The sequence below is a fragment of the Carettochelys insculpta genome, chromosome 20 (assembly GCF_033958435.1).
Source record: "Carettochelys insculpta isolate YL-2023 chromosome 20, ASM3395843v1, whole genome shotgun sequence".
Taxonomy (NCBI): domain Eukaryota; kingdom Metazoa; phylum Chordata; order Testudines; family Carettochelyidae; genus Carettochelys; species Carettochelys insculpta.
In genome coordinates, this window is record NC_134156.1 from 4611010 (window position 1) to 4635797 (window position 24788).

General features: G+C 43.1%; 1 protein-coding gene across 4 annotated transcripts in view; it reads left to right on the forward strand.

Annotated features, from left to right (window-relative positions):
* Positions 1–24788, forward strand: part of QTGAL (queuosine-tRNA galactosyltransferase) — a 216170-nt gene that overhangs the window by 183453 nt on the left and 7929 nt on the right. For 3 of the 4 annotated variants that reach the window (XR_012648282.1, XM_075014910.1, XM_075014912.1), the window contains 2 exons: positions 14254–14322; positions 16474–16548. Coding sequence is in view for 3 of the 4 variants with exons in the window: in XM_075014910.1 (XP_074871011.1) it covers positions 14254–14322; positions 16474–16548 (144 nt within the window). In the remaining variant the exon portion in view is untranslated. The remainder of the gene's footprint in view (positions 1–14253; positions 14323–16473; positions 16549–24788) is intronic. The other variant, XM_075014911.1, reaches the window with a different exon arrangement.

Consider the following 24788-nt stretch of genomic DNA (forward strand, 5'->3'; position numbering starts at 1 on the left):
AGCAATTAAAACAAAGTCTCTGTAGATTCTCAGCCTGTTTAAAAGTCAACCCCAGGTGTCTCAGACTAGGCACCCAAAATCAAGGTGTGCTTTTTAAATTTTAGATTTAAGTAGTTTGCTCAGGATCACCCAGCAAGTTAGTAGCAACACTTTGGAATGAAGTCAAAATCTCCTGATTCACAGTATCAAGCAATTTTCAGCAGTTCACGCAGCCTGCTTTAGAGAAGCATGTTACTATCGTTTGCTATATCTGACTCAAAGCATATCAAGTTTTCTATATATCAACAGTGGAAAAAATACCCAAAGTATCCTATCTTTGATTTTTCCTCAGAAATCTGTCAAGTATTGTGTAACTAATCTCTAACTTGTGTCAATGACTTTAAACAACAGAATTCTACATGGTCATAGATAGCAAATAATTATTCCTTCACCTTTTCCAGACATATAATCATAAAATTATCTTTTTAGGTTGATATAGGGAAATTATCTTTATAGGATAGTCTGAAAAATTTAGTATGGTTTAGATTATAGATATGACAGTGGTACACATTGAACCTCTTTAGTGTGTCACTTTCTTGCCCAGCAACATCGTAGCTTGCCAGATGACCACTTATCATGGGTGTGGCTAAGTTTTCCATGAAGTTTGTTTATAGCCACCAGTCCTGGCTCTCAGTATTCTGTGCTGTTATTTACCCCAGATATATTGTAAGAGCCCAGTAAGCAGTGGAAATGTTCAAATGCTGCTGGACAATATTGATCTCCTGCTATTCGGCAGATTCTCTTATTCTGCACCAGTCAGGTTCCCAGGGTGCCAGACTAGAGAGGTTCAACCTGTATTACTCGTCCTTGAATCTGTAAATTGGTATTGGTCCACAATACTAAATAAAGGCCCAAGGACCCAAACGAAAAATGTCACCTACTTAAAATACCTACTTAAGTATAGAACATTATGAACAAAATCTGTTGTTCTCTACTAGTGCAACACCATTTTCTTCAATGACGTTGCCAGCCTAAATGGTGTAGAATCTGCTGCATCACCTGTATGCAAATTACTTTTAGACACATATGCACAGGGCCTAAGCCACTTAGATGCTTTTGAAAAAATGTACCTATATTCAGCTTTATTACTTCTACCTCCTGTTACTATTAAAGTATTAGCACCTCATTAAAAATTAGTCTCTGTAGTGCATAATTTAATTTTGAAAATGGGCTTAGATTCTTTAGTCATGTAGGCACTTGTGTAAACTTTATTTACATATTAGATTCTGATTGGAGCAAGGCAAAAATTTAAATATACCTGAATGTTCATTATGGGGATTAACTGGTTTGGACTAACTAGTATGGAACGCATAATGTGACAGTTCCTGAGCTGTTGATCCTTTTGAAGCAGAGGCTGTGTCTGGTATACTTAGTAGTGAGATGTCCTATATTTATTAGGTGTGTATGAAGTATTCAAAAAGTATATTTGTTGTATACTTAATAGCAATAGTGCTTCAGAAGAGAACTTGACATTTTCCAGAAGCATCGGTCTTCATTTGTTGCAAAATGTTATCAAAGTGTGTTTTGAAAATAGTCTGAAATGGCATTGTGGCCGTGTTCTAAGGGAAAAGGACATCTAGCCAATATCCTCCTCCCCTCTGTAAGAAATGTCATGGTGATTAAAAGGAAAGTTTTGTCCTCAAAGAGTCTAGGCAAGAATTCAGAGCTCAGTGTTTATGCTAGCCAAATAGTAACCTATCAGGAACAACGCTTAGTTAACTAGTATTTTTAATGACTCAATTGCAAGTATCTCAGTATTCTTAAGGAAATACTGCTTCCTGGCAGTATCCTTCTTGATTCAAAGATTGGACAGAAGGGTTGTGTTAGCATTTCTCCAAGCGTGAAAATGAACAGGCCTTTTTTTGATTAAAAACACATCCATTTTGTCAGTGTGTGCAGATGAAGATGGAAACCAAAATGTTTCTGAGCAGTTATATATCTTTTTGTTGTCTTTCTGTTGTTGCATGTCAAATCTCAGCTAAAAGGAGTACCTCTGCATTGCTTCTGTACCATTTCCATAAAGCCACAGCTGGACAGAGTGCTCCAGAGAGTACAGCACAGTAACAGCCAACTGAAAAACAAAGAGAGAAGCAATGAGTAAGATCTAGTTATGCTAATTAATCTAATAGGAGACAGCATCTCTAAAAATACATCCTTAATGCCATTGCTTATCTAACTCCAAACACCCGTGTATGACAACCCTTTCCATTAGTAGATATCAGAAAAGTACATTGTGAATCCCCTTTTGTACCATGTGTTCTGTCCACTTAATAATTTTAAATCAAATGCTTGAGGCTGATATGGGCCTTTGCTGTAACCAAGGCACCATGGTTGAGCAGTAACAGAACTGTCTGTCCATGCTGCAACTACAGTCCTGTATCTGTAGTACAAGATCAGAAGTTCTGCAGCGGTTTCAAAATACTCAAAACAATACATGGAGGGCTTCAAGGAGTGACAATGGGAGAACTGAGACTCTAGAGATATAAGTAGAGGAAACCAATCTTATATCCCTGCAATTAGGCCAGGTCTACACTAGGGGAATAAGTTGATTTCAGATACACAATTCTAGCTGCAGCAATTGTGTAGCTAGAAATCGATGTACCTGAAATGGACTTACCTGACTGTCTTCCCTCCTTACTCCTTGCAATAGGAGTACAGGGGTCGACTGCTGACCCCAGACAGATTGATTTCATGCGTCTCTACCGAACACGCAAAATCTAACTCCAGAAGATTGACCCTGATTGGGTCAACCTTCCATGTAGTATAGACAAGCCCTTAGTGAAGCAACAAATAGTGCTGCTATGAACTTGTTTTACAGAAGAGCTCAAAGAGAGAAGGCAGGAAGAAGAGGGGCAGGGGAGAAGTGGAAGTTTCAGTAAAGCCCAGTTGTGGAGAGCCAGGAAATGGAGACACCCTTTCTCCAATATCACATCATTGACTGAACAGAAATCTGACTTCTGGATTAAAGATATCCAGGAAATCTCTCTGCCGCTCCCATTCTGAAAGATATTGAGGAGACAGTATGTGAAGAAGCACTTGCAGTACAGATGCTGCAGCACAGTGATTGCAATTTATGCCAGGTCTCCACCAGTGTTCCCTGTAAGCTGAGTGCTTTGACAGGCGCTCTGGAGAAATTCAGGTGCTACCCAGCTGATTAGCAGAGTGCCCACAGCCACCCACAGTGGGCAGCATGTATGTCTGTTAATGGTGCACATAACAACATTTATTCAACCTATGGATGGAAAAAATTAGAAGGAACACTGGTCTGCGCTTGAAAATATTATGGGTTCAACTCTTGTTTAGGGCTCTGATTTCTTTTACAGCACTAGTTATCCTTTACAAGCCCCTCGTTATCAGGATGCTATTAAAATTGTTTATCTTATTCCCCATCCCTTATGGGAATAAGCACTTTTATACCTGTATAACTGCACCCACATTAGGGGAGTAACAGAGAGGTAGCCATGTTCAGGGGTTTTACCATTTTAACTACTATACTGGTAGACTTTTATGCTGCATAGACCATACACATGCCCAGGGATTAAGAGCAGACAACAGGACTGTAATTTTAGAGAAGGTATTACGTCTGTTTCAAAGCATTTTAATGGCTTGGGTCATCATATGTCAGGTTTTGGATTTTCTGGCTGTTAAAACAATGAAAGTAGAGGAGATGGCAGAGGGACAAGAAGCGCAGCCTCAAGGTATTTAATAGGAATTGTCTGCTAAAGAAATGACCAAAGGCCTTCCTCCATTTCTGAAGAAGAGAGAAACTTACAAGTATGTCCCAAGCTGTGTTCTCTGGAGTTATTTCTTGCATGTAGTTAAGAATTCTGTGTATGCTTAGAAGAGTCTACCTCATACGCTGGCTGTAAGATAGGCACTGGATTCTGGGATTCAAGTGGCTTTGCAGCCTACTGATGAGGAGTAATGTTATGTTTAAGTGTACTGAGCAATAGTGACACAGAGATAGCTGTATTAGTCTGTATTCTATCAAAACAAAAAAGCAGTCATGAAGCACTTTAAAGACTAACAAAATAATTTATTAGATGATGAGCTTTCGTGGGACAGACCCACTTCTTCAGATCACAGCCTTAGCAGAACAGACTCAATATATACAGCACAGAGATCCAAAAATTATTAAGATTGACAAGTCAGAAAAATCGTTACCAAGGTTGGCAAATCAGAAGAGCAGAGGGACAGCATGTGAGCGTGGGGTGGGTCAGGTAATCACTGTCCCTGTTCAAACCACGTGTTAATGTGTCAAATTTGAATATGAATGTTAGTTCTGAGCATTCAATCTATAGACAGTTGTTAAATTCCCTTTCCAGTAGAACACAGACTTCCAGATCTTTAAGAGAATGGCCCATTCCATTAAAGGGCTGGCTGACAGGTTTGTGTATTTGAAGTTTTTTGATGTCTGTTCTGTGTCCATTCATTCTTGGTCTAAGACGGTTGGCAGTCTGTCCTATATACATGGTGTGTGGACATTGTTGGCACATGATGGCTATATGATGTTAGTTAAGGAACAGGAGAATGTGTATGTGATTCTGTAATTAACAAAGTTGGGTCCAGTGATGGTATCACCACAATAGTTATGTGGACAACGTTGGCAATGGGGTTTGTTGCAAGGAAAAGTTCTGGGATTAGTATTATTGTGATCTAGCCTGTGGTTGCTAGTGAGACTCCTCATAAGGTTGGGAAGTTGTCTATAGGAAAGAACAGGCCCGTCACCTAGGGCCTTCTGGAGCGTGGCATAACGATTTAGGAAAGGTTGTAGGTCTTTAATGATGCGTTGCACTGGTTTGAGTTGGGGGCTGTAGGTAATGACAAATGGTGTTCTGTTATTGGCTTTTTGGGCCTATCCTGCAGTAGCTGGAGTAGCCGTAGTGGAGCTGTTTCTGAATAGTATCTCAGATCTGAAAAATGAAGCAAGCACATGCTTGGAATTAAGACACACCCCTTTCCTGTGGTTTAGCAGTAAAGATGAACAGGTGGAATGAGATTGGTTCTTTGTTGCTGATTATGATCTTTGGATTCCGTGTAAGAATGGTCATGCTGATTAGTTTTTTGGCTCCACTTGAGATAAACTGTGCATCTGAAATGGTGTCTCTTTCTGTCTGACGTTAAATTCACTTTCTCTCATTACACTATAATGCTTATGCACTGCAGGGCTTTTCCTGAGGTGTGTAGAAAGAATAGATTTTACTTTTCCAGAAATGTATATTAAAAGAATCCCTAGGCCTTCAAGCCACTTCCAGTGTAAGAAACTGGAACAAAGAGCAAGATCGTGAAGCTCATCAGGATTTAAAATATATTAGTGATGTATGAGCCCAGTCAATAAAATTCCCTATTGTTATTCTTCAACGTATGGTCTAGGGAAAATGTAGAAATGACTAGATAGGTGTTTTATACAGTTTTCTAAGGCTTATTCACACAAGCCTAGCTGGCAGTAAAGCATATTTTTTCAAATAAAGTTTTCACTGTGTGTAGAGGTTCATTATAGCTAGTACTGGATGTTGTGTTTAGGTAGGTGGTAGAGAAAATCAAGTCACTGTACTTTGTTGTACAGTTCACTGTCCCAGTTTGCTATAATCAGGTTCCTCAGCATCATCATGTTAAGCACACTGCAACTGATTTCAGGCTCATTTTCAAGGTAAAGTATAATTCCAAAGAAAGAAAATATGGTGAAGAAGACCCCGCCAACAAAATTAGTGTTAGGTTGCTCAAGTCTCCAGAGACCTTACCACTGGGGATTCTGATACAATGATAAGTAGAGGCAGGACTTTTTTCTGCCAGAAAGCCACAGAATGGTGTTCCAGCACCTTTGTTCCCTGGGTGGGGCAGGGTGCAGTGCAAGGAGATGCTCTGGGTGACTCACACATGGCCATGCCACATGAGTAGCCACTCTGAGAAGCTGGTGCATGGCCACCTGGGCCGCACCGGGCAGCTCTCACATGGCCAGGCTGTGCTGCGCTGGAAGCCACTCTGAGTAGCTGGCACATGACTGGGCCACACTGCACTGGGAACCACTCTGGGTGGCTCATGAATGGCTAGCCGGCTCGAATTGGGCCATGCCCTGGCATGCCGCACTGGGAGCCACTTTGGGCAGCTTGCGCATGGCTGTGGTGTGCTGGGAGTCGCTCTGGGCGGGAGAGTAGAGGAGCTACCAGCCACTCCTGTGTGAGGTAGGTGGGGGGGCAATTTAGGGCTGCGGGGGGGGGGAGTTAAACCTGGGGGTGGGTGGCAGTTTGAGGCTGTGGGGGAGGTTTGAGGATGTGGGGGGGGGGTTAAGCCTGGGGGCAGGAGAGGGAGTGGTTTGGGGCTGCATGGAGGAGATTAAGCCTGGAGGTTAGGTGGGGGGCAGTTTGGGGCTGCAGGGGGTTAAGCCTCCTGGGTGCGGGATGTGTGGGTAGTTGAGTTCCAGCACCTATTTTTCCCTAAGGAAAAAAAAAAACACTGAGTAGAAGAGAATGCATTAAAAGCTATTTCCTGTAGTGAACAAGAAATCAGAAGGCCCATCACGTATCAAATGAGCTGCTGTTTCTCTTGTTACAACTGTTAATTTGGGGGGTGGGGACAAAAAACAAAGTTTGCAGTAATAATTTGTGAACTCCAGGGTGAATCCTCGATTTCCTGTATTGTATATTAGCATAGGGAGTTCCAGGATATACTCAAGGTTGGCCTAACTTTGTTCCCATTGAGATCAGTGGTAAGACTCCCAGTGGCTTCAGTGGGAGCAGAGTCAAGCATTGACTTCTTTGGAAGCTCTCATCCTAGATCTATTTTCAAAACCCGCTAGTAATTTGGGGTTCCTCAGTTTTGGGATCCCCAATTTGAGAGACATTTTAGAGGGGGCTCATTATCAGAAGGTACGTGCTCAGCATTATCTAACTAACCGTCCTTGTCTGTAGCAGTCTGTCAACAACTACCATTTTTGTTATAAACAATTCGCCAGAAATATGTTTCTTTCTTCCCAAGTGTGGAATATCTCCCCAGTGGAAGATTTGTCAGAGTTTAGGATTTTGAAATTTGGTCCAGATAAACTTTTTGTTGTGAAAGAGTTTTGTGATGTTTTGGTTTGGTTTTAATACTACAGATGTTTACATGGGATATGAGCAATGTCAATAAATCAGTTTTCCTCATAATAACTGGATAACTGATGACTTATGTGTAGCTGCCGATATATTGTTTTTCCCTTGCTGTATTTTAGCTTGGAAAAGTACCAAGGTTTTTTTGTTTGTTCGTTTGTTTTTGGGGGTTTTTTTTCCTTTTGGAACTGTGAAGATTTGAGAAAACACAGACTATCAAAACAAAACTATTTTGCTACTTATCCCTTTCCTCACAACCAAAGAATTATCTGATAAATCAGTCACGGAAACTGAGAAGTCATTGCAATATTGCATTCTTTTGTTCCCTAATAGTGCCTATTTTGGCATTTGAGACAACTGAAAGCAGTAAATAAGCCTTAGAATAGGCAACTGATTTACTTATGATCCAGCATGTTCTAGTTGCAGCAAAGATGCTTTAGGGTATTTTTTAGCCATTACATTATTTTATAATTCATATGTTTCTCCTAGGATACAGTACTGCAGACATGGATGGTCTTTATGAAAGACAAAAGATTAAAATCAATTGGCGGTGGCAAATAAATAAGATCTTCTGTATTAAGACCATTAATTTAAAGTAAACAAGCCATGTTGCATAAACGGTTGTAAGTTCTGTATCCGGTTTCTGGACACACACTTTTTAAAATTAAAAATAAATTGTGGTGGCAGAAAAATAATCAACTGTTTCTTGGACCACCCACACTGCATATAATCTAGTGGAAGAATTACCTATTCAAGGCTAATGTGTTTTACAATACCATAGTTATCAGGTTTTAGTAGGCTAACCCCCTTGGAAGTTGCACATAAAGATACCTCTGTTAGGCATTCATCTTCCTGACAAGAAAACTTTAACTCAGGTTGAATCAATCCCATTGTTCAAGAGAAATTTGTGTTACACTTATTGCTATGTAAATAAATTGTATATTATATTTACTTGAATCTTTCATATGTGATTTCCTTTAACTGAAAAGTTCATGTCAGATAACCTGAGGATTGGATTTTTAGTGTGGAAAACATATGGGCTACGTCTACACTAGAGGATTTTGTTGACAAAAGTGGTGTTTTGTCGACAAAACCCAGGGAGCGTCCACGCTAAAAATGCATTTTGTCGACAGCAAATCACCACCGCCGGGCAGAATCTGTGAACAAAAAACAAGCGTGGTTCCTCTGGAAGGGGTGCAGCGGGTAGGGAACATGACTTCTGTCGGCAGGAGGGGTCCTTCTCCCCTTCGGGTTTGCAGCCCACCATCCCCCATGTTCTGAGGCCCCCCCAAGTCCCCACACATCTGAGTTGAAAGGCACCCCACAGTCCCAGCCACCAACCCCCCACACACACTTCGCACATAGTTTTCACATTAAACCCAGTAATTGTTCACACAAGTCTCTGCCTTTATTATGCAGGGGTTGGGGTGGGGTGAAGGGAGGGTTGGGGTGGGAACAGGCTAGGGTTGCGGGCCCGAAGCCCCCACTGGGTTAGGCCCTGGGAGGGTTACTGGAGTTCTTGGGAGAAGGTGTCCCTCAGGGCCTTCTGGATCTGCACCCTATCCTGATGGGCCTGGCAGATGGCAGCTATGCTTGGCTGCTCATAGGCTGTCCCCTCACAGGCAGTGGCTGCCCCCACACCTGGAGGAAGGCCTCCCTCTTCCCCTCCATGATGTTGTGCAGGACACAACAAGCTCCCACCTGAGCTATGCCTTGAGGTGGCTGTTAGCCGGTGGCCAGGTAATGTGCGGTTACAAAAGGCTATTGTTTACTTCTTATATGCTAGCAAAGTACAGGTGTTAACAAGTTACATTACAATCCAATACAAAGATATCTGTTATCATCTAACACAATGATACCTTGGCACTAGTTACAGAGCTCTAATTCTTTAGCTGTGCACAAAAAAAAGTCAGAGACCTAGCATGGGTGTATCTTACCCTCTCTGCGTCTCTCGATACCAGCGTAGCCAAGCCGGATCGGTCACTCAATTCCGCGGAAAGACGAATACGAGGTTGGGCGTCCCCAGTTGTGGACCTCGGGAGGCAATCACCTGACCCGACCAGCAGGAAGTTGGTCGAATGCACTCAAAGTTAGAGTTCTGCTGGACCCATCTTTTATACCCCTTTTGGGTTACGTATTCTCTTTCTTATCTATGGTGCCAGATCATACTGGTCTGTCTTTGTGATGCCAGTTTGTTACAAGGGCATTTCTACTTAGTTTGCACTTGTAAGACAAGAGATAAACAATTTAGGAGTACAGGACATTCTTTTGTGCGGGCGGGGCACGTCCCCTTCTGAGTGATTGTGTGTGTGCATCATATTGATCAATGCCAGCTGGGGTGATTTCTTGAGGGTTCACCCCCCCCTCTCATGTTGACAGTCTGGCCTGTTAGCCTTCTAGCTGTACTTTCTGCTTCTCAGGGTCACGATAAGCCAGCATATCTGGGCCTCAATGAGGGCATCAAAGACTGTGCTGTCAGCAGCCATTTCCGTGCCCTGTGTGCTCCTCAGTGGAGTGGGGGCAACGAGCAAGCTGGCTTGTAAGGGGGAGACTCTGTCTGGCTACAGTGGCCAAAGGTGCACTTGGCCTGCTTCCTGACGTAGTTCAGGCACTCATTGAATTGTTCCCTGTTGGGGTCCAGCTGTCCGGTATACAGTTTCATCAGCCACGGCATAAGAGGGTAGGCTGCATCCCCCACAATGCAGACATCTGCATGACCCTAACTGCCAGCTCACAGCAAGGAGTGAATGTGCCTACCTCCAGCTTCCGTCAGTCTGGAATTGTGGAATGTGTGTGTTGTGCGCCCTGCCCAACCACCAGATGTAAATGTCCATGAACTGTCCACAGTGGTCAACCAGGGCCTGCAGCACCATGGAGAAGTAACCCTTCCAGTTGATGAACTTGGCTGTATGATGTTTTGGGGCGTGCATCAGGATGCGGGTCCCATCGATGGCCCTGATGCAGTTCAGGAACCCCACGGCAGTGAATCCAGCCATGACCTGGTCAAGGTCTCCTAGAGAGATGACCCTCCAAAGCAGGACTGAGTTGATGGCCCTCACAACCTGCAGAGAGAGGCTACTGAACACACAGGGCAGGGACTCAGGGAGGGAGTACATGAACCCCGGAGGGGTCACCGATCCCCTCCCATCTGGTGCCTCATGGCCCTCCAGGAGCCTTCCTCCAGCCCCCATGAGGCTGCTCCCCAGCAGCAGGGCTCTGTGAGGGTGGGACAGCACAATCCCCTGGGAAATGGGGCTTCCTCCCACCCCACCTCTACCCCTCACACCCCCCAACCCCATTTCCCAAGGGTCACACTTTAGAGGGCCACCTCCCCCACAGGAAGCAAGGATCGTGGCCTGAGGGTGTGTTATCTCCATGAGCAGAGCCCTAATGGTGGACCTCCCCATGCTAAACTGGTTGCCCACCAACCGGTAGCTGTTGGGGGTGGCGAGCTTCCATAGGGTATTGCAACTCGCTTTTCCACAGGGATGGTGGGCTGCAGCTGGGTGTTGCATCTCTGGAGGGTGGGGGCGAGCCTGGCAGAGAGCTCCAAGAAGGTAGAGTAAATCAGTCAATGACTGATGGCAAAATTACAGCTTAACTCCACAAAAGTTGTGTCACTTGGGGGTGTGTATTTACTACCCAGATGACATAATTTATGTTGATTTAAGCCCCAGTATGCCTATGTTGGACAGGCGAGCACTTCATTCTGCAGTAGCTGCCACCACTTGCAGAAGCTGGAGTAATTAAACCACTGAGAGCTTTCTTCTGGCTTCTTAGAGTGGCTATACTGCATTGGTATTGCTGTGCCCCTGGAAGTTCTCGAGTGTATCCACAAATTGTGAGACTGATGTAACTCCCACTGTAGCTAATGGAAAAACTTCCATGGTCCTCAGAGGGAAGGGAAATTATCATCTTAATTATAACAAGAAAATGAGGTGGCCAATACTCTGAAAAGGATCCAGCCTTTTTCAGCATTATGTAACTTAAGAAATAAAAACCCAGCTGTCTGAATTTTCAGGTTGTCTTGTTTAAATTTTGTTAATCAATTTTTAATGCAAAAATTAAAAGGGTAGAAAAATGCCACCCATTCCTCCACAGAATAATTGATTTCTGTGAGACCTTTCTACAAACAAATGCATTGCTTCAATCTGACAGGCCTGAGAGGGTAGCATGAATGGGGCAATGGAAACTAAAGGAAAACAGGCCACATTTGTGAAATTCTCTGGAAGATGTTTTGGCAACCCATGCTTTAAATATGAGCCACCATATAACTGGGATCACAGGCATATTTATGAGGAATGCAAATAAGTACACATCTGAAATATTTGGCAAGTTTTGGTCTAGAAATACTGCTTCATTATAGCACACAATAAGAGAAACTAAAGTATTTTTGTGGTAATTTACACTGCTCCATAAAGCTGTTTCAAAATTGGTGTCCATTTTCCATAAGGCTGTTTATAACTACATAGGTGTGTTTTTGCAAAACACACATGTAGATTTTGGTGTAATAATATGAAATAATAAATATAAATATAGCATACATATAAAAAATGTAAAATAGAGGTGCCCCAGAATTCGGTGCACTCTTATTCGGAATTTGTTGTACTATCACAGAAATGGTCTCAGGCAGTATTCCAGCAATTTTGTACGCAGGTCTTTTGTGGAATGTGTTAGCTCCACAGGTAGGTTCTGTAGTGCTTTATCCTGTGTAGGTTAATGAATATTTAGTTCAGAATTGTTCTACTCAGGTCAACATGCAGGTATCGTATTTGCATAGGGCCCTACCCACTTCACAGCCAAGAGACACGTCACGGATCCTGAAATCTGATCTTTTGTGTGACTTTACCCTGTTTTATACAGATTTCATGGGGAAGACCAGCATTTCTCAACCAGGGTCCTGACTCACAAGTGAGTTGCAAGCAGGTTGCAAGGTTATTTTAGGGGGATGGGGTGGTATTGCCACCCTTACTGCTGTGGTGCTGCGTTTAGGGTCAGGTGGATAGGGGTGGCGACTGCTAAGTGAGGGCCCAGCTCTGCTGGCAGCAGAGCAGGAGTAATGGCAGCAATGCCATATCAGGCTACCCTTACTATGGTGCTCCTGCTGGTAGTGGCTCTGCTTTTAGAGGAGGGCTCTCAGCTAACACCCACTGCTTTCTAGTTGGCCAGCTCTGAAGGCAGTGCTGCTGCCAGAAGCAGTGCAGAACTGAGGGTAAAAGTGCTACAAACTCACCCACAATAACCTTGTGAATTCCCCTTATCATGAAATTTTAGATTTAAAGAGTTGCTATCATGACAGTTGCAATTTTATAAAAAACTGTGAAATTGACCAAAGCAGACCGTGAATTTGGTGGGCCTCTAGTTATCCAGAACATGAATGACATTTGTCTAAGGGTGTTAATGTAATTTTAGATCAGCGTCCTTATTTTGCTTTTTGATTCTTGTGCCTTATCATTAGTTGTAATGCACAATACAGTCTAATAAAACTTGGGCTTGTCTAATCCACACTCCTGTGGTCTGTGCTATGTGTTGTATTTCTGGTCTATTGTTGAGCCATAATGTAGAAACAGGTTTCCCTGTTCTGAGCTATAAGGGGTGTGATGTATTCTCTTGCTGGTGCTTTTAAATATTCTTTGTCTTGAAGCTCTGAATGTGTGTGTTTGGCAGCAGGAAATATTCTAAATTATAATAGGCTGATTTTTTTAAAAATTCAAATATATGTCAAAGCCTTTCTGTATGTTTTTGTGTCAGCAAAATGTTGAAGACTGTCCCAGAAAATACCTCTGTGCAGTGAATTACTAAGTCTTTTTAAAGCAATATTTAATAGTCTTTAATTGATCTTTAAGTTTTAAAAATGTTAGAGGAACAGGCTAGAATGTTGGAGTCATTATCAGTGAGGTGCAACCTGCTTCTTGTTAACTGACATCACTCAGAGGCCAGTGAAGTATTTTTCTTTTCACCACCTGCCTACATAGGGCATTGTTCCAGAACTTTAGGAAGGACAACCTGTTAGAATTTGATAATGCTTGTGTCAGGGATTCTCAGACTTTTCCATAATTGGCCAGACTTTTTCCCCTTGGACAATTTCAACTTTTCATTAAAAAAAAAATCAAATACTATTGAGGAAAGCACACATTTTCTGTGAGAATTTTCATTTGGTAGAAAACCCTGCTTCCCACCAGAGAAACATTTAAACAGAAATGTTTTCGATCAGCCATGCTCATAATGCAAGTAGCATCCAAGGATACCATCCCTCCGACTGGCAATCTCACAGATCACCGGCTTTCCTATATCTAAGTCCATAACATCCCTTTCACAAACCACAGCGATCACCCACCTCAATTATAATATATGAAAGCTGTCTTTAAATGAGATACCGCAGCTCCAACAAGGAGAGCTAGAACCATCCCCTCACTCCCACGTGCTCAGCTTTACTCATACGAATGAGCATTTGCTGAATCAGAATACATGCGACCTGCTTGCTCTTCCAAGTACTAGCTAATGTTGTGTGGACGGTGGGCAGGGGTCAGCAACCAAAAGAGCAAGACGAGCCATATTTTTTAATTTGGTAAAAAAACTCAATAATTCAAGCGCTGCAATGCATGCGAATATGAGCTGGTCCCTAATAAATAACATCAAACCATACTTTTTGTAAGCCTTATTTTAAGAACAGTGCGTACATATCTCACGGTGCCCTGCACATATTAAAGGGGGAGTTGCCAACATTTGGAGATCACTTATTGTTTGCTATTTAGATATGAATTTTTCATTGTTCAGCTTTTAGATGGTCCCCAAACTATTAAAAGGAATCAGGAGAGGGTTTTTTTTCACTTTGCAACTATAATGTGGGGAGCCACAAAGAAGTCCTGAAAGAGCCACATGCAGCTCTGGAGCCCCAGGTTGCAAACCCCTGGCTGTGGAGATTCATGGAAAATTTGAAACCTGAGATCCTGCACTCTCAAGTAGCTGAGGAAGAGATCCCTTTAGAGGGGTTGGTGACCTTGAGAAAGGGGAGGGAGGAACAAGTTTAGTGGGAAAATGCTTGTGCTGCCAGGAAATGGAAATGAAAGCAAGTGAATAGCACTGGTATTTATTAAATCAGTTGCTTCCTTTTTTCCCTCTTCACTAGGTGGTTGCATTTTGTGATGTTGATGAAAATAAGCTGGCAAAAGGATTCTACACTTACCAGGAATCCAAGGTTAGTAATAACTTCTATTACTGTCATGTGGAATGGTCTTGTGAGAAGTGACATTCTAGCTCATTGGGCAAGCAGCAAAAGATGGTTTCTAATTTTAAAAATCGAGGAAGATAGTATTCAGTCCAGAGTCTATTTAATTAGGGGTCTAGATGGCTGGGGAGGGTAATAGAATGTGTGGATTTTTTCTTTCTGTACAGTAGGGAGTCAGAGTGATTTTTAGCACCACTTGTGATGATGCTTTTTAGTAGTATAAAAACTCCATGGGCTACGTCTACACTACAGCACTGTGTCAACAGTAAGATCTGTCGACAGAGTTCTGTTGACAGAAACTCTATTGACAGAGTATATCTACACACAAAAGCAGATCATCAGAGCAATCCACTCTGACTGCCCGGCCCTCTGTTGACAGAACGTCTGACTTGAAGCTCTGGAAACAGGGCTGCCCAGTGAACCAGAGCCCTCTCAGTCAACAGACATGTCTGCACTGCACTTCTGGCGACAGAACTCTTGTCAACAGAGTGTTATGCCTCAAATTTTTGAGGGATAACTCTGTCAAGGCAAAAGCAGAGTTTTGTCAAGACTCTGTCAACAGAAGGCTTTGTGAATATAGACGTTCCCTGAGTTCTGTCAGCAGAAATCTCTGGTGTAGATGCAGCCCATGGGGGCAGCAACTCATTTTACATAGTGCATGGAACAGACGGTAACATGTTTTGGTCTGTCCCAGCCCAGGCTGAAATAAAACGACTGGCCTCTTTTTTATTAGTATCCAGCATCCTCAGGTCTTCTGACCAGTAGCTGTGGTTACAGTTCAGGAGTGAACATGCAAGAACAGAGACTCTTCAGAAACAAAGATCCTGTTTTCATGTAGGTACCTCTAGAATGCAGATCAAGAAAGAGAATTATGTGGCTGGGGAAGGAAGTCTTACAGAAGCAGAATTATTTCCCTGAAGAATGTTTTCTACAAAGATTCAGCTGATCTTGAGTACAAGAGGGAAAACGGACTGCTGTTGGATTTCATGACTTAGAATGTCCTTTGCCAATATATTATATCACTAATTACATGGTAGCAGCAAGTGTGCATGGGGAGAGGTCAGTTTTTAGGTCTAAGATAAGGGAGTTCTTCGTAGGGTAGTTGAGAGGGAGCCAGGAGCATATTGCAGTCACTGAAAACGTGATCAGTTTATGGGAGAAATAAAACAAATATCTTTGAGTGTATTTGGTGTATGGCGCTAAACTTCTGTTGATTTCAGTGGAAATTTTGCAGCTGACGTTGTTGGGAGCAAGATTTTGTCTATGATTCATAAAAGCTAAAAGCTGTGGAGACGGAAGGAGGAATGAATGAAGGGAGAGAGGGAGAGAAAGTGGGTAGGCGGTGGGAGGGAGGATTGGTTATTTATAAAGAAATATTCAAGCTAGCCCATTGTTTCTCTGTGAATGATTCCATATGCAAAATTGTAACATGTCTCTCATTATCTCAATTGGGAATCACTGGAACAACTGGTGGCAACTGGTTTTGTGCTACTTCAGAGCAAGGAGGAAGATATTTTAATGGTTGTAAATTAACTATCTAAAACAAGTAACTCAGTCCTGGTGCAATATTGATTTTTAGGGTAGTAAAACAATTTAGCTACACTAACCAGAATCTACTGTAAGCATAAGGCCAGATTCAGTGTTCTTGGCTTTACTGGGCAGTCAGACCCTTCCAGTCCAGTACTCTGAGAAGCTGGTGTATGCCATCAGCCCCTGCTAAATACAATGAGAATTGAGGGTGTTTAATAACTGTAGTATCCAGGGCCTTCAGGCTCTGGCCTGTGATCATGTGTGCATCAGTCTAAGGCATGTATACATCTCAGCTCTGTGTTCATGTAAAAATTCCAACATTCTATAGGTTGAAGCTAAGAAAGTTGATTATACTAAAAGAGGAATAGTCAAATGAACTTAGTTATTAGATGTTACAGAAAGTAGTTGTTTACAGTGACCCAAATTTACATTGCATTTCAAGTGAAAGGCAAAGTAATGAGCCTGCATATGTAACCACTTGAACCATGCTGATATATGATCTTCAAAAACAATTTCCCTCAAATTCTTAGCTGCCCCGTTACTGAACTAAAAATAGCCCTTTGTCTTCTAATCAAACGTCACTCTTTGCAGGAGACACCAAAACCCAAAATCCCCATACAACATTTCAGAGATGCAACCCCACCTTTCATTATCTGCGTAAAGTTGGTGAGTACAGTTTTCTGGCTTAAGCTAAATGACCCACATCTGTATCTGCTAGTGTCACCATAATTAAGGCTGTACTTTTGTTTGTATTAGAAAATACATTTTCCGAAGTTTTATATGCATGTTTTTAGTCAAAATTCACCCTAAGACATAGAGACCAATTTTGTGAATTTGTTTTTGGAAATTATTGCTGGGAGTTGAAGTGATGGAGAACTAGTCAGAGTAATAAAAGCTAGGATACCTTTAAAAGGTCCTTAGTTTGTTCTCCCTTTTTGACCTATAGTTTTGTAAGCACAAAGATGGTTGCATCTTGCAGATGTTGTTGGTTACTCTGCCCTTTTTAATGTCCCAAACATTGCAACAATAACTGTGTTCAGGCACAGAAACTGCCCATGTACAAATAGAGACTTGGGTTTGTAAATTGGGTCATTAAGTCCTCGCATGCAACATGCCCATCCTTAAGCCTCTTGTGTCTGAGTGCTGCTGAGAGTCAAAGACTGCAACTGCTCTCTCACTCATTTGGTTGAATTACTAAATTACTGAAGTACTAAAAGCCAAATCATCAGATATCCTGCTATTACATCAACATAACAGACCACAGCACAAATAAGGAGCAACACAGAGGCATCAGCTCAGAGGCTCACAGTGAATACTACAAGTTACTAAGTTAAGGGAAGTTCTGTTGCTTGTAACTAAAGCGACATAGTAAAAAATGTATTGGCAGGTTTCCTTCAAATAAACAATTGGGAAGTTTCCTTCCTATAAACAAGCCATTTAAAGCTGATTCAGTTTTGATGATGGTTTAACTGAAACTCATCCCCTACCACCTCTCGTGACCTTAGTGCCCCCAATGTTAGGGTCAGCACAGAGATCATATTTCACAATTGCAAACCCAGGCAGCAAGAAACTCCAGGGCATTATCATGTACTGTCAACAGGGGGTAATAAGCCTGAAATTGAGAGGTAATTTTTGCAACTAATGGAATTTTTCATATGAAATATAATGGCAGGTGGAAGACTGAGGACAAAACTGCTGTGGATCTGGTACAAAGTACATTCAGTTTCTGAAGCTCTGACAAGGATGCTACTGTACAATGTATTATCTACTCTGAAAACACGTTCACGGTTTCAGCTGTAATTTTGTAGTCCTTTTCTGTCAGGGACAATATTTTGTGAGCAGAGTGCACGGTATTGCATCACACCTTTAAACATAGTGGTTTTGGAGCCACAATTTGATCTGCTTAGATGGAATGTTTGGGTGATAGTCACTGGAATCTCAGTATCTTTTAATCACCTTCCTGTTGATGAGAAATTAAGAATGAAAATAGTCTTAGTTTTGGTGCCAGATACCGAGAGATATTGGCCTGGTCACGTCTTCATTTGCACTTCTGCATCATAATGCCTGACCTGTCTTGTTGGCTGATGGTAACACTCACGATACTGGAGCCGAGATTATGAATTCTGCTAGAACTGAACCTGATCTCAAAGCCTGGGTGGTGATAGTGGTGGTGGTGGTGGTTGTTATTGTAAGCTGTGGTATCTGGCCCTGAACCAACTGGAATGCGCTATAAACCACTATTTCTAATTTTCATAGGAAGTCCAGTTTATCGTCTGTTGCACTGGGGCTGCCAGGCTCTGTACCTGGCCCGGCACACTTCCCCAGAAGCAGTGACATATCCCTGCTACTCCTAGGCAGAGGAATTGCTGGTGGTGGAGATGTGGGAGAAGTTTTGGAGGGCTGGATTTGGGGTGTGCTCCCCTCAGGCAACTCCCCACAAGTGGTGATCTGTCCTGCTGCTTCTGGCAGAGGTGCAGCTCTGCGTGCTGTCCTTGCCCGCACCCTGAGTGTTGGCTCCACAGCTCCTCCTGGCTATGATTCCTGTGGGCAAAGGCAGCATTCAGAGCTACCAAGCTGGACCTGCACCAGGAGCAGCAGGGACAGGTTGCTGCTTGTGGGGAGAGGCTCAAAGTGAGTACCCTGTAGTTCTGGCAACCCAAGCCCCCCTCCTGTGTCTCAACCCCTGCCCAGAGTTGTTTCCTCACCCAAACTCCCTCCTTCTTCATTAGCTGCAGTTTGTCACTTACCAGCAGCCACTTTTCCCCAGCATGCCAGATATAAAAAAGCTTTTACTGTCTTTGTGTTATAACAGTGCCTGGAGGCCCTGAGTAAGGACAGGGCTCCACAGTGCAATCCACAGTTTGGATATTTAGCAAGGACTTGTTCCCAAAAAGCTTGCTGTCTACTAAGGCTATGGCTACACTATAGCATAAAGTCAATTTTAAGGCAGTTAGCTGAATTTTACAATGTGACTATCTTCACTACAAACACCATTAGGTCAAAATTAATGAGCATTGAGGTCAACATTCTTGCATCAACCATCCAATGCGGCATAATTCAGAGTTCAAATTTAAAAGGGTGAATTAATGCTAGTGTGGAAACAGCAGTTCTTTAAATCGATTTTATTGGCCTCCAAACGTATCCCACAATGCCCAGCAGGTGTACTTCCAAACAACAGCATGTCCTGACATGCACGGGGTGAAGGTTTCTGCACGTCATATTTTCTGGGGGCTCACTAAGTGACGGGCTGGCCCCCCTTCCCAGAAATATTTTCAGGTGCTGGCTGGCACCTGAGAAGCAGCACTCTCCAGGGGGATGGCTCCCCCAGCAGCACCTATTTTGGGGGCTTGCCATCTGTTCAAGAAACCCACTGGCCACATCATGTCAACTGGTCCTTCTGCTGGCCCCTGCCAGCTGCCAGCCAGGGGGTGGGGGGCTAGCCCCCAGAACCTTCTCCGGTACCGTCCCTTCCCAAAGCATGTGGCTCGGTGGAGCCACAGTCTCTGCTTTGGCCTGCTTGATGTATTTTCACTGGTGGGGGGAGTAGCTGAGTGACCTGTTGACATGGCACAGTCCGCTCGGTGCACCCTTATTTTTCAAAGTCACTATTTTCTTTCCCCTGGGATTCCCTACTTTCTTGCCTACTTCGCTTGAGAATTATACAGTGTCTTTCCCAATTTGCATGGGCGCAGTCAGCTGGGCGCCTCCTAGGGTTAGTGTTAAACATCACCGCCCTGGAATTAGCTGAGCAGCCTGTTGTCATGGCGCAGTCAGCTGGGTGCTTCCAGAGCACATTTGTGAAGGGTGCTTCAGCTGCCGAAGCCCACCACCTGTTTGTCTTTTCCTGGGGATTCCCTACTTTACTTCTTTGTGAATAATATTAAATCTTGTCCTATTCCCAGATTCTTCCACTGTTTGGTGTTCTTTCACCAGGGGAAAACTAGTTGAGCAACCTGGTAACATGGTTTAGTCAGCTGGGTGCTCTCAGGACACATTTGGTTAAAAGTTCATAATGCGGCTGACTCAAACAATTTCTCTCTCTGAGGAAAGAAACTTCTGAAAAATGGCCATTTGTTTTCAACAGGAGAGAAAGGAGGGCACACATCCACAACCACTTGTGGTGCATTTTTTTCCATAATGATGAGGGAACTGTGGGATAGGTTTCCACAGTGCACTGCTGCAACAGCCAAACTTTGGTGATTTAGTGGGGATGCACAAAGTCGACTTTGGAGGGAGGAGCAGACACTCAACTTAGACTTTATAAAACCCACAGTTACAAATCAACTTTATTTCATAGCATAGTCGTAATCTATGAGGAGACAAAGGATGGGAAAGAAGCAGAGCCAGAGAGGTGCAATGGCTTGCCTAAAGTGGTCCGTAGTTTCCTGAGTCCCGCTCCATGGCCCTGTCCACTGGAGCAGTCAGCCTCTCTCCACTTTTGCCCTTGCTGACCACCTTTATGGCTTGTTCTTCCATCAATAGCCCTTTCTGCCAACAGCACACATGTGGTGACTTAGATTTGTATGCCACCTTCTCACAGAGGCGCAGGAGCTTGGTTTAACTTGAAACCTAATTCTTACTGGCTGTGCTATTGTGGCTGAACTGGAATGGCCACACCTTTCAGTACTCAGTTTTAATCTGCTACAGAAAGCAGCCCTACACCAAAAACAAAACAAGCCTGTAACTGACTGTGGTTTAAAACATGTAGGTCTCTTGTGTGGAGAAGGCCTCAAACTTCAGACCTGACCACTAGAGGAAATGGTTTCTAAGCTGGTTGAAACCTGCACAGAGATGTTGAACTTTCATTGATCTGTGGTGATGCTGTGCAGACGAAGTATAAAGCTGGGGATTTGGTTTTTTATTATATTTTTAGACTGTTTTAACTTGCTTTGTTTTCTACACAGCCCACATGTAAAAAAAATGAGCTGAACAGCAAATGTACCTCATTGCTATTTTCTAAGTTCACCTCCCCCAGCATGTGCTGTCAGAGCTGAGCTTTCACAATCTCTGCTGACAATCACACCAGAGCTAGAGGTAGCAGAACAGCCTATGGACCCAGTTATGCAGCTCATCAAAAGCAAAGGGTCAGCTAGATGCAGTGGACTGAACAATAGTGCTATGATCACTGCTGGTGTGAGAAGGGAATTGACACAAACTAATATTAACTCTGATTAAACGAAAAGCTTTTCCCATAACTGTGGCTACCTTTGGCATTGTAGTGCTTTGGACACAAATTCATCTGTTGTATTGATGCAAAACAAGTGCTGATTTAATGAACCACACTCTGACTTGAGGAGGATCCTTGAAGTTTACTCTCTCTCAGACATGGATTTCCTCTCTAAAAATACCTTTTTGTGTGCATGCCCTATGGAAACAAGATGCCTGTTTTAGAGAAATTACAAAGACCCACCTTTCCAACCATCTCGCAGTGACTCATGTTGCGCAGGTGTGTGTTTCAGGATACACAGACAAATAAAACGGTCTTAAGTGCCCTGTTCCGAAACACTTAAAGATAGTTATTCTTAAATCTCAATATGTATTAGTGCAACAAGCATGACCCAGCCAGATGTACTTGGCCGAACTTGTTCCTAGGAATTGTCAGAATTCTGGAAGGCAGAATCAGCAGCACACCCTCTCTGCTCTTAGTCAAGTTGGTCTTAACCAGAACCCATTAACAGGATTCTGAATCTCCTGGGCTGTTGAACCCATGCACCAGGATTCTCGCCCCCCCACCCCCCATATTGCTGTAGACGGTGGGCATAGTATAAATTGAAACAATTATTCCTGTCAAAATCTTGGCAGGATTAATCACCTCTTTATCTTACCTTTTTAACATGGTGAAGTTAGGAATGTTACCTGTCTGTAAGATTCCTTCAGTTGCTCCTAAGAGGTTCCCCACTACTTAAAAAGTAGTTCTGTTCTGACAAAAGTGACATCCGTTACATGCAACCTTTGAAGGCAAATGGAAACAGTGAGATTGTGCAGCTGTATAAATGGGCTTGCAGAATCTCTTGTCCTTGCTTATAAATGAGCAGGAATTAACTCAACTTGACTCTGTTTCCAGTCTGAATGTGCAGAGCTATAAGGCATCTCCTTTTAATTGTAAAGAGCACTTATTAACTATAGGCTGAGAGACCAAATCAGCAGTGGAAGCTTGCAATACCATTTGTAAAGGGAGGTTTCAAAGAAGGAATAAATTCTGCAGTATCTTTTTAGGGATATGCAATAAGTTATGTTTGGTAACTTAAGATGGACTAGTAAATGATACTACAAAGGAAAAATTCATGGATATGTAATATGAAATGAAAAAAAATGAAATATGCCCTATAATGTCAGCCTGTATGATACATACAGTGTAGGCTGCGACCGGACTCAGCTTTCTCTTTACATTTTGATGTGAGACCTCAGTGGCGTGCTGCAGTACTTCCAGAGTTATCTCTCCATTGATGCTGCTTTCCTTTGTCTCTTTCTCTGCAGCCACAGGCCTTCAGTGCTGTCCACACTTTGGGAGACCTTCTTAAGCTGCAAGGTTTCTGCTTTTTTTGTAAGGAAAGACTATGTAGTCCTCCATTTATTGTATTTCTAAGATTAATCCTTTCTGTGCAAGGCTATTCCTCACTCTCCTCTGTCTGTCCCTTATCTGTTGCTCCCACAATGCACAAGTTAGTGCCCTGGAATAGGGCCAGGTGCTCCCTTACTCAAGAATTGCCTTTCATCTGCTCCCTAGCTCCTGTCCGTTTAACCCAAAGAATATTCAGACTCATTAGTATGGCCCCCTTCTCCACACCATAATTTCATCCATGTTCAGCCTTCTTAGATTTTAAAGCTGGAAGATAACAATTTTGAGGTGCCTTTTTCACAAGGTGCATATGGTACCATAGAGGTTTGACAGATAGGTATGCAGAGAGCATTGATCGTGGAAATTTAATGTGGATAAGTGTAAGGTAATGCCAATTGGAAAAAATAACCCAAATTACACGTACAACATGATGGGGTCAAATTTAGCTACAACAAAGGGATCTTGGAGTTATAGTGGATAGTTCTCTGAAGACATCCACGCAGTGTGCAGCGGCAGTTAGTAAAGCAAACAAGATGTTAGGAATTATTAAAAAAGGGATAGATAATAAGACAAAAGATATCATACTTCCCCTATATAAAACTATGGTACGCCCACATCTTGCATACTGCGTGCAGATGTGGTCTCCTCACCTCAAAAAAGATATATTGGCATTCGAAAAGGTTCAGAATAGGGCGACTAAGATGATTAGGAGTTTGGAACGGGTCCCATATGGGGAGAGGCTAGAGAGACTGGGACTTTTCAGTTTGGAAAAGAGGCGATTGAGGGGCGATATGATAGAGGTATATAAAATCATGAATGGTGTGGAGAAAGTGAATATAGAAAAATTAGTTACCTTTTCCCATAATACAAGAACTAGGGGACACCAAATGAAATTGATGGGTAGTAGGTTCAAAACTAATAAAAGGAAATTTTTCTTCACACAGCGCACAGTCAACCTGTGGAACTCCTTGCCGGAGGAGGCTGTGAAGGCCAGGACTCCATTAGGGTTTAAAAAAGAGCTTGATAAATTTTTGCAGGTTAGGTCCATAAATGGCTATTAGCCAGGGGTAAAGTATGGTGCCCTAGCCTTCAGTACAAGGGCAGGAGATGGATGGCAGGAGATAAATCACTTGATCATTGTCTTCTGTTCTCCTTCTCTGGGGCACCTGGCATTGGCCACTGTCAGCAGACGGGATACTGGGCTGGATGGACCTTTGGGCTGACCCAGTATGGCCATTCTTATGTTCTCATGTTCTTAAGGCCTTCCTGGGCTCCAATATACTGAGCTCTGGGATAAGTTGGCATTACTCCTGAAGGCCTGTCCTGGTGTTTAAAATGTTGTGCAAGAATGCAACCCATAGGCTTGTTTTCCTTTCTTTTTCAATCAATGTTTTCAGTTCCCTTGTAGATTTCAGCTGTTGCAGATTATGCATGGTTTGTGCCTGCTCACTTGAAATCTGAACAACCTGCTTCACCTGCACCGTCACATGCTGTGCTTTTTGTCACTTTGCCCAGAGTAGGGGAGGAGCATGTTGCAGTTCTAGGCCACAGAGTGTGGTGGCTCCAGTTGGATTCCAAATGCAACGGTCTTTTCTATGGTCAAAACTCAATTAAGAAGCCAAAAGCTACAGCAGGGGGAAATATAGTAGGTTTTACTGGCAGCTTCTTGCATTAGTTCAGCTGTGGAAAGTCCTGGGTCAGTCCAATGACAGGATTCCTATTATTCACCCTGTGTGCTTCAGCTTCCCAAAAGCAAAAGCAAAGCTTGAAAATGAACCTACATCCAGAACTTTGACCAGGCAGTGAGAGGTGCAGGAAGACCAAAAGCATAACTTAGCTAGCTATTGTTAAGTAGAAGTCCCCATGAACGTAAGTGGGGAAGTCTTTGCACATAGAAAGGATTTGGTCTCAAGTGAATTGCAAAACTAGGGTCCAGGCCATCAAACAGCGGCGAGCTCTCAACTACCACTGATTGCAATAGGTGAAAAGGGTCTCAGCAAATGAGTCAGGGCCCTGCAGCTATTGGCCTCCTAAAAGAAGGGTGTGGTGGAGAAGGCTACTGTCTGTCTGTAAAGCACAGTTTGCTGTCATGGGGGGGACTGTCCTGTCTTCTGAGAGGAGCGGGAGGTGCCGTGGTAATGACTGCTGACCAGAGGAAGGTGGCTTGGGAGCTAACTGTGATGGGACCTTACCTAGGTGTTTTTATGCTCTTTATGCAAGGGATAGACAAAGCAGCAGATCCTGCAGTTGGGGTGGGGGAGGATGTCTCGCCAAGGGGTGGGCGATGGACTTTGTGCTCCCAAAAATGCCTGTCACACCAGCCTAGCACTGACTGGCTCAGAACATA